This window comes from Choloepus didactylus, chromosome 8, assembly GCF_015220235.1.
Source record: "Choloepus didactylus isolate mChoDid1 chromosome 8, mChoDid1.pri, whole genome shotgun sequence".
Taxonomy (NCBI): domain Eukaryota; kingdom Metazoa; phylum Chordata; class Mammalia; order Pilosa; family Megalonychidae; genus Choloepus; species Choloepus didactylus.
In genome coordinates, this window is record NC_051314.1 from 35343062 (window position 1) to 35357325 (window position 14264).

The 14264-nt window shown below is 44.3% G+C and overlaps 1 protein-coding gene across 3 annotated transcripts in view; it reads right to left on the minus strand.

Annotated features, from left to right (window-relative positions):
- PLXNC1 (plexin C1) overlaps nucleotides 1-14264 on the minus strand; it is a 173040-nt gene that overhangs the window by 31884 nt on the left and 126892 nt on the right. For all 3 annotated transcript variants that reach the window (XM_037846051.1, XM_037846052.1, XM_037846050.1), the window contains 5 exons: nucleotides 6975-7029; nucleotides 4524-4555; nucleotides 4319-4426; nucleotides 2964-3127; nucleotides 871-1018 (listed from right to left, as the gene is read on the minus strand). In XM_037846051.1, the coding sequence (XP_037701979.1) occupies nucleotides 871-1018; nucleotides 2964-3127; nucleotides 4319-4426; nucleotides 4524-4555; nucleotides 6975-7029 (507 nt within the window). The remainder of the gene's footprint in view (nucleotides 1-870; nucleotides 1019-2963; nucleotides 3128-4318; nucleotides 4427-4523; nucleotides 4556-6974; nucleotides 7030-14264) is intronic.

Here is a 14264-nt window from a genome sequence, read left to right on the forward strand (position 1 = left end):
AGAGGATGGGGGAAGGGAAGAAGAAGAAGCCAAAGATATTGCTGAGGATTGTACTTTGTGAGACCAGGCACCCCTAGGGAAGACAGAGGTAAAAGCAGGTTTGTTTTGTAGGAATAGTGGTGATAAAAAGTTTAGGTTTAGACTAGGAGTTTGAGGTGCCTATGAAGCATGAGTCCCTTTTCACTGCAAGGTCTCAGAATCCTTCTACCACAGAGCCACAGTGCAGCATTAAAAGATATCCATTAGGTACAGGTAGTATTTTGGAGTGTCACATAAGACCCAAACACTTCTTTCAATGTTTCGTCTGTATTTTTATCTTGTTTTGCTTTCTAGGGCTTTGATCAAAGAAAACAACAGGAAACCAATATCCATGTTTTGATTATACACTGACATGCTAGTAGAGCTGGAAATCTCAGGTAAGAGCTGCTTCCCCATAACATTTTGTAATATTCAAATAGAGACTATTTAAGGTATATTCAGATGGAAGTGATTTAGGCGAATTTCAACAACTTCCTACTTTGGGTTAATGTCTTATCAGTGGCAAGTAGCGTATTCTTCCAGGAAACAAAGAAAATCCACATTTTGTGGTTATTTCTTTCATAGGCAGAGTTCTGCAATAGGGTGCAGCTAATAATCTACTGTTTCAGTTTTCACTTTCAAAATAAAACTAGGTTAAAAATGGAAATAAATGAGACAGATTTAAGAGAAAAGCAAATTTACAGTGACCATGATTGACTATTTTTAGCTAGTGTAGTTTAGGACAATTGTTCATTATTTTTGATAGAGCTGAAAATTGTTTACCAGAAGGACAGAGTGCTTCAGACTCGTAGGAGTGCTGCATATACAAGAAATACTGAAGCTGGACCCTACCTTCCCTAGTTGCTGCTCCGTGAGAGAAAATGCGTCCATGAATGCCTGGGCAATCACTGACAAACAGCCATCTATGTGTGGCGTCTTCTTAATGTCAAAGACAAACTGAGGGTTCTTCAGGATGTTTACCCAGAAGCGAAGAGGAAGGCTGTTCAGAAAGAGAGAGAAATCTCTTTCAAATAGGGCCATTCATATAAGGCCGATGCTCTGTTTATCAGTTTGTAAACAGGTGTTTTTGTCTGCTTATCACAGTTTGTTAATGGTTTATTTTTGTCCTTGTAATTGAAGCACACAAGTCTCCTTTGCCAAACTGCCAAGCAACAGATGGACCATCACTGAGAGAACAAGAGAAGGTTAAACTGACAGCTACTGATAGGAAGGGCCTGAGGAGGAGAAGTTTGAAAGTGGCCACTGACAAGACAAGAATTTTCTCCAGATCGTTCCTGATAATAGTAGACAATGGCTGACCAATGAGAACAGCTCGTATTCAGATCGCCAGGACCGAACCTCTTCTCAACCCCTCTTCGTGCTATACCCTGGTCTAAGCCACCACCATCTCAGCTGGATCATTACCCCCCAGCTCCTGACAGTTCTCAACACAACTATCAGTGATCCTTTTAGCACAAAATCAGGCCATGTCTCTTCTCTGCTCAAAATCCTCTAGGACTCTCCATCTCCCTCAGGGTAGAGGTCCTGCATGATCTAGCCCTGTGCCCCCGTGCACTGCCCTTTACCTCACTCATCTCAACTCAGTTGGCCTCCTTGCTGTTCTTCAGGCATGTTGGACAAGCTCCCACCTCAGGACATTTGTTCTTGTCATCTTCCGGAAATTCTCTTCCCCAGATTGTTGCATAGTTTTATGCCCTCATCTCTATCAAGACCACCATGGCCTAAACCTCCTGATCCTCCTTTCCTGCTTTCTTCATTGCACTCATCACCTTACAATATACTATAATTTACCTATTTCAGGGTCTGTAGCTATCCTTAGAATGTAAGCTCTGTGAGGGTGTGGATTTTTGTCTGTCTTGTTCATTACTATATCTCCAGCACCTATAATGGCACTTGGCACATACATAATAGGTACTCAAATAAATATGTGAATATGAACTTGGGATCATCCAAGTCCTTCCATTATCTCCTCCTCAATTCTAGCCAAGCTCATAACCTCCACCATATGGCTGCTGGCTCTCTCAATAGCTAAGAAAACTTGCAGGCTTACTGTCCCCTGCTGCAACCCCAGCTCAGATGCCACCATCTTTATTTTTGGTGTAGGAGCACAGGAGCTTGGGGATAAGAGGCTACAACACAGGAAGGCAGAGAGCCAGAGCAGGGAGTTGGGATAGACTTGGATTAAAGAGGAGACACTCAGACCTACAGTTCCAGAACTTCAATTCTTAATAGTTATTTAAAATGCTCTGGCTAACCCCAATGCTTGGAAGGGCTTGAGCCTGCACTGAGACATTCTCCCACATCATAACTCTGACTTTTATTTAGCTCCTGCAAAAAGTATTCCAAATGAGAATGAGCTACGTTTCTTTAATGTGGAGACTCTTAAAATAAATCTGCATGGCTTGCCTCTGTTTAAGGTAAAATGATAACAAAACAAAACAATAAATCTTTGGCTAATTCTCATGGCATCTGACAACTGCATATAATAAGAAAGAAGAAGTTTCTATACAGAATCAGAGCAGAGACAAGACAGCTTGGTAACTGCAAACTGATTCTTTTAGGGGTAAATGAAAGCATTCTCTAATGGAAAATTTATATGAAAATACCACAAAATGTTAATTTATCATCCTTTACTGTTCAAGCCAAACTTATGTTAACACTGTAGACAAAGTCTTTTTCATGCATTAAAGAAAATAGATTTTGTTTATTTTATCCTAAAGAATGGGGTTCTCAGCATAGGAATTGTTTCATTTATTGTTTAAAAATAGTAACAGAGCAAAAATCTATTTTTATATGATAGCCTACCAAGCCAAAGATTCTGATATAGGGAAAAATGAATCCTTCTATAACTATCTTTGCCCTCAATTTTAGTTATATTTTGTCCTAGATTCTTGAAAGCAGTCAAGAATCACCTACATTCCCACCTGTTTGTTTTCCAAATATGTACGACATCAGGATCTGTGATTTTTTTGTTTTCAGCCTGGGCATCCAAAAAGTCAAAAAAGTATTTTATAGCAAACGGGGCTCTGCTGTTGGGTAAACTCCAAATGCTTCTAAAAAGTTTTTCAAGCACAGAATGAATTGCCACCTGAAAGACAGAAAACAGCAAACTTTTGAGATTGAAATAAAAATGGCAGTGGTTTCGAAAGTATGACAGAAAACTAAATCCAAATTTAGACAATATGATGTGCAAAACAGAGAAAAACAGGCTGAAGACACGTACACCTGTCTACTGAGGCCAACACACACAGCATGGGACAAACGTCCTGAAAATCTGTGCCCAGGTTTAGATTTGGTTCATAAGCTTCTTGCTGATAAGAACATTGTTTAGTCAACAGGGAGGAGATCTTTAAAATCTCCAGCAGTTGAAATGCCAGTCATAGGGCTGTATACATAAACCAAAAAGCCATGGATGCTTGGCTTTTATTAATAATGTTCATCCTGGAAAAACTCAAGTGATGTTCTGTTCCCAGAATTTTTCCTGTTGCATATATTTCCATCATAGGCTTTTATTGTGTACTTTCCAAAGCATTTGAGCATTTTACAAAAACCAAATAGGCAGAGCTCTGTGGGACAGCTGAGAAAATCAAAAGGCTCTGGCTGTCCTCTGCCCTCGAAACCAATTTACTAAGCTCTGAGCAGATTCTCGGCTGTAATCTGGAAAAGCATGCCCATCAAGTTACTAGGGCCAGGTGTAGATAATAGCATTTATATTGCTAGTCATTTTAGAAATAAAGGACCACCACAGACTTCTGTTAATCCTACCAAAAGCCAGATAAAATAAAATTGGCTCCCAATTTGGTATTCCACTGGCTTTCACACCCAGCACTTTTATATGTGAGCAGAATTCTTAATTTTAAAATGAAAAACAAAATCAGTAAGATTTAAAAGGCTTATAGTCACTGACCCTCTTCATTTTATTTGCAATTCAGAGAAGGAGTTTTATTGTTTATCTATAATAACAAGTAAACAAAAAGGAATAATTATGCTGTCAACCTAAAAAATAACAATAGAAATGGTGGGGAAAGGGGCTGGGAACAATATTAAATCCCCGATTGAAGATGCTACAGTAGAAATTTGTAAAGTGCTGTTATCTTTGCAGTTTATTAAAAAGAAGAAGAAGAAAGGGTTAGGAAGTGTTTACAATTTAAGCTCTCATTTTGCTTTGCTGGAAGGCACAGGGGGTTTCTAACATTTTCACACTTCAGTGGAAATTAAGTCAAACACATCATACACCCCCAAGGTAGCCGTAAAAGTGCTCCCCGTACAGTAAGAGTACCTTGGTCGACAGCAGCTTTGTCAGATACATTTCTTTTACTTTGAACTTGTGCTTCCCTTGATGTCTCTTTCCTTGCACATCTTGGAACGCTTCTGAATCTGGTAAAATCTGAAAGAAAGACAAAGGAGAAGCGTTACCCAAGGAGACCGTTCGTGCTGCAGAAGGCATGCAATTCAGCGGCGAGCACAAGAAAGCCTTAACTCACCAAATGGCAGTGGTCGTCCGAGTATTCCACATCTGAACGCCAGAGAGAGAGAGAAAACAGTCCATTAAAAAAACAACCGCAGGCTAATTGGCCATCTCATAAAGTGCCCAATTCGTATTATAAACCAAAGAGGTTACTTGAGACCTTCATAGCTCCTTCATTTTTTTTTCCCTGCTGCATCTTAAGATCTAAGAATTGCGCAAAGATGGGCCAGGGATTGGAGCGGGAGGCAGGCGGCTTGTCTTTGGAACAGAGGCTGAGGGTTCACTTGCCTGGGAAGGGGTAGGAGAGGATCAAGCCTCGTTCATTCAACAGATATTTGTGGAGCACCTATTATGTGTCAGAGGCTACCAGGCATAGCACAATGAATAGGAAAGCCCTACTTCCCACCCTCATGGAAATTACAGACTTATCAATGAGAGACATCAAGCTACAGAATTAATTACTTAATTACAACTGTGATAGAGAATGTGAAGTAGAAGTATGTGCTAAGAGAGTATCTAATAAGGAACTGACCTGGTCTGGGAGGTTTCTCTGAGGAAGGCATATTTGATCTGAACCTAAATGAATGGACAGTCAGCCAGGCAAACGGAGGAAGGGGAAGGCGTGCCACCCCCCCCGTAGGATCTGAAGTAAGGACAATGAGGCGGAGTCCACAGAGCACAGGGAGGAGTGGCATGGAGCAAGGACACTCTTGGAAGAAATGGGTCTGTAAAGAGTAACGAGATGGTAACTGGAGGGATAAGAAGGGTTAAGACACCTGTTTTGTTCTGAAAAGGAGAGAGAGAGCACATCTTGAAATGCTAATGGAGAGGATACATTATGTAGAGAGGGAGGGAAAAGAAAGTACAAGGAAGAGAAGAGATTATGGATGGTGTAAGAACGCTCAGAAGGTCTGATGGATGGTGGGATCCGAAGCACAGTTGGAGATGGTGGCCTTGGAGGGGAGGAAGGATCGCTGGGGAAGCAAAGGGGAGCAAATGGGGCAGACGCAGGTAGGTTAATAGGTTTGGTGCTGGATGTTAAGGGAGTTCTGATTTCTGCTTTCTCTAGAGGGTGAGCCTTCTGCTGAAAGCAGGAGAGCTGTGTGGGTCAGAGCTTTGAGCAAAGGGAGAGTGGGAAGAACAGAGAGTGAGTTGCCTAGAGAAGCACAGTAGGAGTAAGCTGTGTTGAGGATCTCAGTGGTGAATTTATAGTGACCCAAATTTATCATGTGCCTTCCTCCTAGAGCTGCCTGGGTCTAGGCTCAGGAGAGGCCAATAGTTGGGTTCATCCAGGATTGGGATTTTCACAGAGGGGGTGATGAAAAGACAGAGGGGCAGAGGGTTTGGAGTGTTAGCAGGATAATGATCAAAATGATGGCTCTCAGCTGGACCAGGAGGGAAGGAAAGACAGGGAGACTTCCTGGACAATGTGGATCCAGAGTGTTAATTGACTGGAAGTCCCATTAAGAGAACCAAACCCAAGATTCTACTAGTCAGTCCCCAAATAACAAGCTCTCCCAAAAGCCAAACCTTTGAAGCCTTAAAAACACAGCTCTTCTCAATTTTTCAACACAGGGTCACCACCTCCTTTATCCCTGATTGACGGCCACTCTCTAAGAGATAGCTTCTCCCTCATAGGGCCCACTATGGTGACAGAGGAGGGGGTCCCCAAAGGGATGGCCTACAACCTATCTAATCAACTTGTCTATTTCATCAGAAGCCCTGCATTCCCTCTTTGCACTGACCAAGTGTTGGGAACCACCAGTCTCTTCCTAGGGCTGGATCCAGGGCTGTGGGTGAGGAGCCTGCTGGTGAGGGGGCTGGGAGCCTTAGAGGGGGAGCCTTAGAGGGCCAAGGGCTGACGGCTCAGTTGGGGTATAATTTTCCTAGAGACTAAACTGGAACAGGACCTAGGGATTTTCTCAAGGCACTGTCAGAGTCTAGTTTCCTGCCCAGGGCTATCAGGAAGGTAGAGATAAGTTAAGAGACCTGCCTGCTTAATCACATGGCTTTCTAAGTGGATTATCTTGTTTATTCAGTGGCTTTCAGGGCTGTGTGGTTATCTGCAAGGCCTCTCTCTCTCTCTCTCTCTCTCTCTCTCTCTCTCTTTCTCTCTCATGCACAGTTTGCCAGGGGGCTCCCCTCTGTTAGCCCCCATCCTACCCAGGAGTTGGAAGAGAGCTACAAGGCCTCAGATTCGGCCTTGAATTCAGGGCTGCTAAGAGGCAGCAATTTCCTCAGTGCTGGGCCATCGGGACCAACCACTGTTCATATTTTCCTTCCTTTCTTCTTGCAAGGCTCACAGTCTTAGGACTAGAAACAGATCGAAATGGCTTTTCTCAGCTTTCCGAGAATTACACAGCAACAGCCCAATCTCACCTTGGTGACAATACACTTGAGAAAGGCAAAAAGCCACACTTTATCAAGCTGTGTGAGAACAAAAGGTTAACAACATGATATTGGTTACCTGAAGTAAAATTTGCTATCTTCTTAAAGACCTTTATAGTGGATCCATTTGATATCTGAAAGCAAAGATAAAAAATATATGAGTTTTCAAAATTTAATGTAGTTCTCAATGGCACTCAGGAATTAGATGGCTGAATGGATCTTACATTCTCTCACTTACTAAATCAAATTTTTATCAAGAATTATGGTGTTCCAGGCACTGTGCTGGAGGCCCGGGCTATCGTGATGACCAAAACCCCTTCTCTGCCCTCTCAGAGTCACACAAGGCCATGAGGTGCAGGGAGAGAAGCACGAAGAGGGTGGGAGCCTGGGATGCTGTGGGATCAGTGGGACACGGGCCAGCCCTGGGAGAGGGTAGAACACACTGTGCTAAGACACACCACAGCCTCTCAGAGGCTGAGAAGCCTGGGCCACTTTCACTTTTTGAGATTCCTACTGCTGTATTAAGAAATGAAGAAATGCCAAAGCAAGTTTTCAAATATCGTGGTATATAAAGCTGGTGGATACTCTGTGATAGAGCAATTTCACATTTAGGTATAATATACCCAACAGAAGTAAGTACATGTCCTGATAGTAAACTTTTCATACTTGCCCCATACTGAAAATAACCCTGATATCCACTGACATTAGAATGCATAAATAATATGGCACATTCATCCAAAAGAATGTTATAAAGCAACGAAAATGAACAAATTACTGCTCTAAACCACACAGATGAATCTCATAAGGATAATATTGAGAAAAAGGAGCCAGTCACAAAAGAATGCATATGCTATGGTTCCATGCATAGAAAGCTAAAAAGAAAAACAGTCAAAACTGCTATATTAGACTTTTGGGGAAGAGAACAGGAGTAGTGGTTGTGAGGGGCCAGGTGGGGAGCTTCTAAGCTGCCAGTAATGTTCTATTTCTTGACCTAGGTGGGAATTGTAGGATGTGCCCACTTTGTGAGCATTTAAGATTTGTTCTCTTTTTCCCTGTATGCATATCATTTTAAAAACGCTTATAACAATATAAACATTGCATATACATTTTTGATTAAAACTGTTTTACTCAAGTGTATATAAGAGAGTACTTAAAGTTCACTAATGTTAAATGTCCCACTCAATAAATGTTCACTTAGGTATATATCTGTGTAATCAACCACCAAGCTCAAGATATAAAATATTTCAGTGTCTCTAGAAGCCCCCTTATATCCCACCCAGTCCATAACTACCCCACCCCCATCTGACTTGAACACCATTGATCAATTTTGCCTGTTCTTGAATTTCCTATGAAAGGAATCATACAGTATGTACTCTTTGGTGTCTAGCTTTTTAGGCTCAATATAAGGTCTGTGATGTTCATCCATGTAGTTGTGGTTACCAACAGGTTTTTTTTTTTTTAATTACCCTTGTATTAGTCCATTGTAGGAATATACTACAAAGAATTGCCATATAATAAAAGGAATGGAGTTCTGATACATGCTACAAGATGGATGAACCTCAAAAACATTATGCCAAGTGAAAGAAGCCAGTCATAAAAGACGACATAGTATATGATCCCATTTTTATGAAATACTCAAAACAGGCCAATTTGTACAGACAGAAAGTAGATTAGTGGTTCCCTAAAGCAGGGGTGAGTGTGGGGGGCGGGAATAGGGGAGTGACTGCTAATGAGCACAGTTTCCTTTTTGGAGTGATGACAATGTGAACTCCGTAACTATACTGAAAACCATTTGTATACTTTGAACAGGTAAACCTTATGATATATAAACTATATCTCAACAGAACTGTTAATTGCCATGGATTTTAAATGTATATATTTGACAACTGCTTTTTCCCACACTCACACCCAAATACAGCCTCTCTTGGAGACAATGCCAAGAGGTCTCACCTGAGGAAGGGAAGAGCCCCCAGGCCGAGTGGCCCTCAGGTGCACCTCCTCCCACACCCTGAGGGCCCTGGGAAATAACCAGGTGAAGATGCGCCCTTCAGGCTGGGGGAGGCCTCCCCCTCTGGAGGAGGAAATTATTCTGAGGGCCCAGCCCACAAAATCACAAGACAAAGGGGCAGTGAAGAGGGGGCAGCTCAGGGAACCACAAATCCTAGCCTTCATTCCCGGGAGGGACTGTGGCTGGAGGACAAGACCTGTCATTCCTGAACATTATCAGGTGTGTGACTCTTCCCTCCACTCGAAAGCATCAAGGCCATTCTGAATTCTATTACTACTAATTTGGACCAGCCCTTTCCTAGTTTGGAGAAAAACAGAAACCTAGACTCTCTTCTGGCCTGCTGCACGTTGGTTATCAGAACACACAAGCCTGCCTAGCAAGCACCGACAATTTAAAAAATCTCCTCCAAGTTGCGCCCACAGAAGAAGAAACGCTGAGCAAAAGGTGGTCCTTGAGAGGCCCTGGAACACAGCTGTCCAGCCAGCTGCTAAGTCTCAGCCAGAGGCCTCCAACTGCTGGTGTCCATGACATCTTGGGGGGTGGGGGGCTGGGGCTTGGGGCAGGGGTCCGCTGGAGCCCTGGGGCCTCTGCTGAGTGTCTCAACTGGGGATTCTTATCTCCTATGGAGCTCTTTGACTCTGCTGTTACTACCAAACCTCCTCTCCTTTTCCCATGAGCCATTCATTGTTTCCTGGCCGATTTTTCAATTCTCCTTCATACCTGATGCAATTAAAGTAAGCGCTCTGTGAAGGCACCCCCCTTAGCAATACTCAGACCCTGAGCTTATGAAAATGCTTGAACATAATCACAAAATTCCTCCCCATAAAGAGCTGGCTTTGCTCTGTTTCTAAGCCAATAAATATCTTTTTATAAAAAGGAAGCTGGTGATTCATTCTGGGTAATTGTCAAAGAATGAATCCCCAATGGATCCTGTTGAGTATTGAGCCAATACTCCGCTACTGTCAGATGCTTTGTTTTGCCAAAAGCAAGCACCCTCATTCTATAATCACAAACACCGTGGATGGGTCTTCCGATAGGGAGCGCTGCCAAAAGTTCAAATGTCTTTTCAAGAGTTGGCAACGACTCTCTGCTGGCGCTGTGCTCATGCATTAAGATAGCGTAGCTGCAGCTTGTACCAAGGAAATTTTACTTCGAAATTATCTCCCAAGAGCAAGTGTAAAGGCATTTTATCAGTGCGTGTGTGTGTGTTGTGTTTGAGTGTGTATGGGGGTGAGCATATTCCTAACTTCCACAGCTGCTCTAGGGCTGGAATGTTTCCCCCCCATGTGACACTTCGGCATCCTTATAAAGACAGAAAAATAGTTTCTTTACAGATGTTTGGGGAGGGGGAAGGTTTCCGTTTTCTAATTTGCGCAAGTCAGCTGCTGCAGTGTTGAAGACAGAAACGCCTTTTTGAAAAGTGCCACAGAATCCAAAGTGTTAAAAATATGATGCTTTTTATTCCATCTGAGGAGCTCCAAATGCTTTCCTAAGAGTGACTCATTAATCCTCCTGTGCTCCTGTGAGGCTGGGAGCATCCTCTGGGCCCCTACTTTAGGGATGAAGACCAAATTAAATCAAAGAAAGATTAATGTCACTAGATGGATCTGCGGGGGAAATATCTCTCCAGCTTGGAGCAGAACCGGGACGCATGGCAACTTCAAATTAAATCCCGTCCAGGCTTTCGCGACACTCCCGGATCCGACCCACCCCCACCCCCACACCCCCAGTGATGGGAGGCCCACGTTTGGAGGGGGACAGAGATGCCTGTAGACTTTTCCATTATCCAAATTAGGAGTTGTGACCACACGGGGGGAAATGGACCCCCATCAACAATTCAGTCATTCCTGAAATAAGCAGAGGCCACACACTTTCCAAATTATTTGCAAGTGATGATGAGATTTCTTTATGGTAAAAGACTGACTTTTGCCAGAAGTGCAGATAATTCCATAAAAAGAGATTTTCTAGAAATATAAGATTAAGCCCTATGAAACTGCCATTGCTATAGGTCAAAAATGGTCATATATTGGCAATTTCTTGTAGTTTACCTAAAATTGGAATTTTAGCCTAAGAATATCATGGTAAGTTATTGTCTGGATGATACTTTTTCCTTATTAAAAAAAAAAAAATCTGAAACACAATAATGAATACAAATCCACCAAATGAAAATGCTATCTCTCATCCCTGAAACCACCTTTCTGCTAAAATGGCATTATATGAGAAAATAATTTTGTTCAACCAGCAGTGGCCCAGCAGCCGCCTGTGAATACTGCTTTCTCTGTTTTTTCCCCTGAGCTCTTCTCACTGATGCCCCAAGGCTGGGCAAGTTTCCCAACCAATGTGTGCCTTGGAATGGGATTAGTGACAGTGTCCACCTCATTAGGCCACTAAGAGGACCGAAGGAGCGAATATTTGTAAAAAGCTCTTAGAACAGTGCCCCTTACACAAGAAGCACTGCATGGGTTTGCTAATACATTTAAATTAGTATCTAAAGACACTTCCGCTGGGAGAGATCGTCATAGATAGCCCAGTCCCCTTATTTCACTGTCGTAGATGACACACCTGACTGGAAGGACCACTGGCCTTTGGGACCTCCTGTGAGCTTTAAACGCCATTTGAATGACAAATTTGGCATTGGCAGTGACCACTTCTGCATTAGCGTGCACCTGCTATGGGGAACGCGTGTCAAGAACACAGTGGTTAAATGACCTTCCTGCTTCGCGGACCTCCCAGCTCAAGATGAGGGGTGTGAGCTGCTGAGGAAATGTCCTGCCTGACTGAACGTCTGTCCTGCACAGGGGACGCTTCTCCACAGCAGGATGTGGGTAAGATAGTACAGTCCAGCCAAAGGTCACACCTTTTGCAGGTGAGGGGAAGAAAGCCCGGACCCCTGAGAAATCACCCGGCCTCAGTTACAGCCTCCCAGACCCTCCAACCCCTGCACGTAGACAAAACCCACCTCCCTGAGCACGGGCTGTCCCCGTCATAGTAAACGCACACAGCACACAGCCAGCCAGGGAGGCCCTTGGAGAGGATTTAATTATAGGGGAGAAAGATGCCTCTGGCTTCATGTGTTTGAAAAGATGAGGGCAGGCTTAACCCCTCGTCTACACAAGACGGAATGAGAGTGGAGCAGTATCTCGGCCTCCTCTGTGTTTGTTTGACAGTGAAATGGGAGTACTGAAAGCACCCGCCTCACAGGACTGTTGTGAAAATTCACTGAATTCAGGCTTGTCAACAGTGCCAGGCACAGGTTGCCATCGTAACCATCGTGGGGAGCCCCGACCCTGGTGTCACAGCACAGGTAACAGCGGTGTGGATGGTTTGGGACTCTGGGGGCTGCACCTGGCCCGTGAGACACTATGTTTGTGCTGTGCCCTCGGAGCCCCTCTAGAAACTGTTGTTCAAATACACAGACAGCAAACCAGCCAGAGGAGCCCAGTTACACTTTATTTCCCTGAAGGACAGAACATGATGAGAAGAAATAGGGCTTACGCACTGCAGCAGCAGGGACTTTGTTTAGATAGTAGGAGGAACTGGCCGTCACTAAAGATTAACTTTAAAACCTAACTAATTTGGACTAATTGGAGGGAGGTGAGTCTGAATCACTGAAAACTCAGAATTAGACCCTATTTTTAAATGAAATATCATTTTTGCTTTCAAGCTCGTACAGTGACTCAAACTAGGGCGCTTTAGCAAATGAATAAGAGTGATAATTAGCATCTTGTCTCTTTGGAAGGAAATGCAAGTGCCTGCGGAAAAAATTTTTCTTTAATGAAAAGGCAAAAGTAAACTTCAGCCCAGCCCTGTCAAATTACCCCTAAATTTGAATCTGTGGGGGCTCTGCTAAATCAAGTATAGATTTGGGTAGCTGAGGGGGGTTGCTGGATGCTTTTCTCTGGGCAATCGTTGTAAAGCCAGGGATTTGAGATGGTCCAGGCCTGGGGAGAGAGCTTCAGGCCCGATGACCTCCCCAGTTTCCTTCAAGCTCTCTGCATTTATTTGCCCTACAGCTTAGGCTTTTTAAACATAAGGAGAATCCTTTAAGCCCTCATGTCCTAGTCTTGTCATTTATTACCACCATGCAGCAATGCTGGGGTATGAGGCCAATAAATCATTTGGATGGGAAGTGACTACAGGCCGGATTAATTTCATTATCATCCTTAAGCAGATAGGTGTCGAGCACGGCCAGCGTCTCCAGTGAAGAGTGATGCTCTATCTCCCCTGACAGGCTTCCCCCTTGCCTTGCAGGCAGCTGTGGTGGTTGTTTTCCTGCTGGAGGGACTGGTTCTGCCTTTCCCCATCAGTGGGAATGAGTGGCTCCCACCCTTTGGGGTCCACCCAGTGCCCCCTGGATGAGGGGGTGGGGGTGGGGGATGCTGAGAACACGGCCCTCCCCGGCCCAGTGGAGCAAGTCAAGAGCTTGGAAGTCAAGAGCACCAAAGGGGGGAACTTGGGGTTGTTGTCCTGTCATGGGTTGAAATATTTTCCCCCAAAAGAGATGTTGACGCCTAACCTCTGGTACCTGTGAATCTGACCACATTTGAAAATAGTGTCATTGCAAACGGACTTAGCTGAAATGAGGTCATACTGGAGGGAGGCCCTGAATCGAATATGACTGGTTCCCTTATAAGACAGGGAGAAGAGACACGCAGACATAAAGAGAGAAGGTGGCTGTGTAATGACAGGGGCAGAGATCGAGTTATGCCACAAGCCAAGGAAGGCCAAGGGTTGCCGGCCACAGCCAGAAGCCAAGAGAGAGGCAGCCAGGAGGGAGGCAGCCAGCAGATTCCTCCCTACAGACTTGAGAGGGAGCCCGGTCCTGCTGACACCTTGATTTCGGACTTTTAGCCTCCAGAACTGTGGGACAATAAATTCCTGTTATTTTATATTATCCAGTTTGTGGTACTTGGTTATGGCAGCCCTAGGAAACTCAGATGTGTTCCCTCTGAACTTGCTGGGACAAGCTTGCTACACAGACGTGGGGCGAGAAGGAGACAGCCAGGTGATCTGCAGCCCCAACCTCAAACGGAAGCCGCAACAAGCCCCTCTCCAAGCACCTCCACCCAGCAACACCTCCGCCTCGAATCTCCCTCTAACCAATTAGCGTTTCCCCAAGTGCAGCCCACTGATGCCCTAAAATTTCCCTGGGGGTTTTTACAAATTCCCAAAGCCCAGAACTACTACTCCTGGGAAGACGATTTCTGGGGAAGTCTGAGCTTCAGGAACAAATTGTTAATTGGGGGCTTTCTCTGCTAGGCCCCCCCCCAGCCAAGGCTGCAGGGGACCACCCCAAGCCCCACTCAGTCAAGCCGATGAGCCAGGTGCTCTCTGTTCCTGACTGCTGTCCAGAAAACTCCA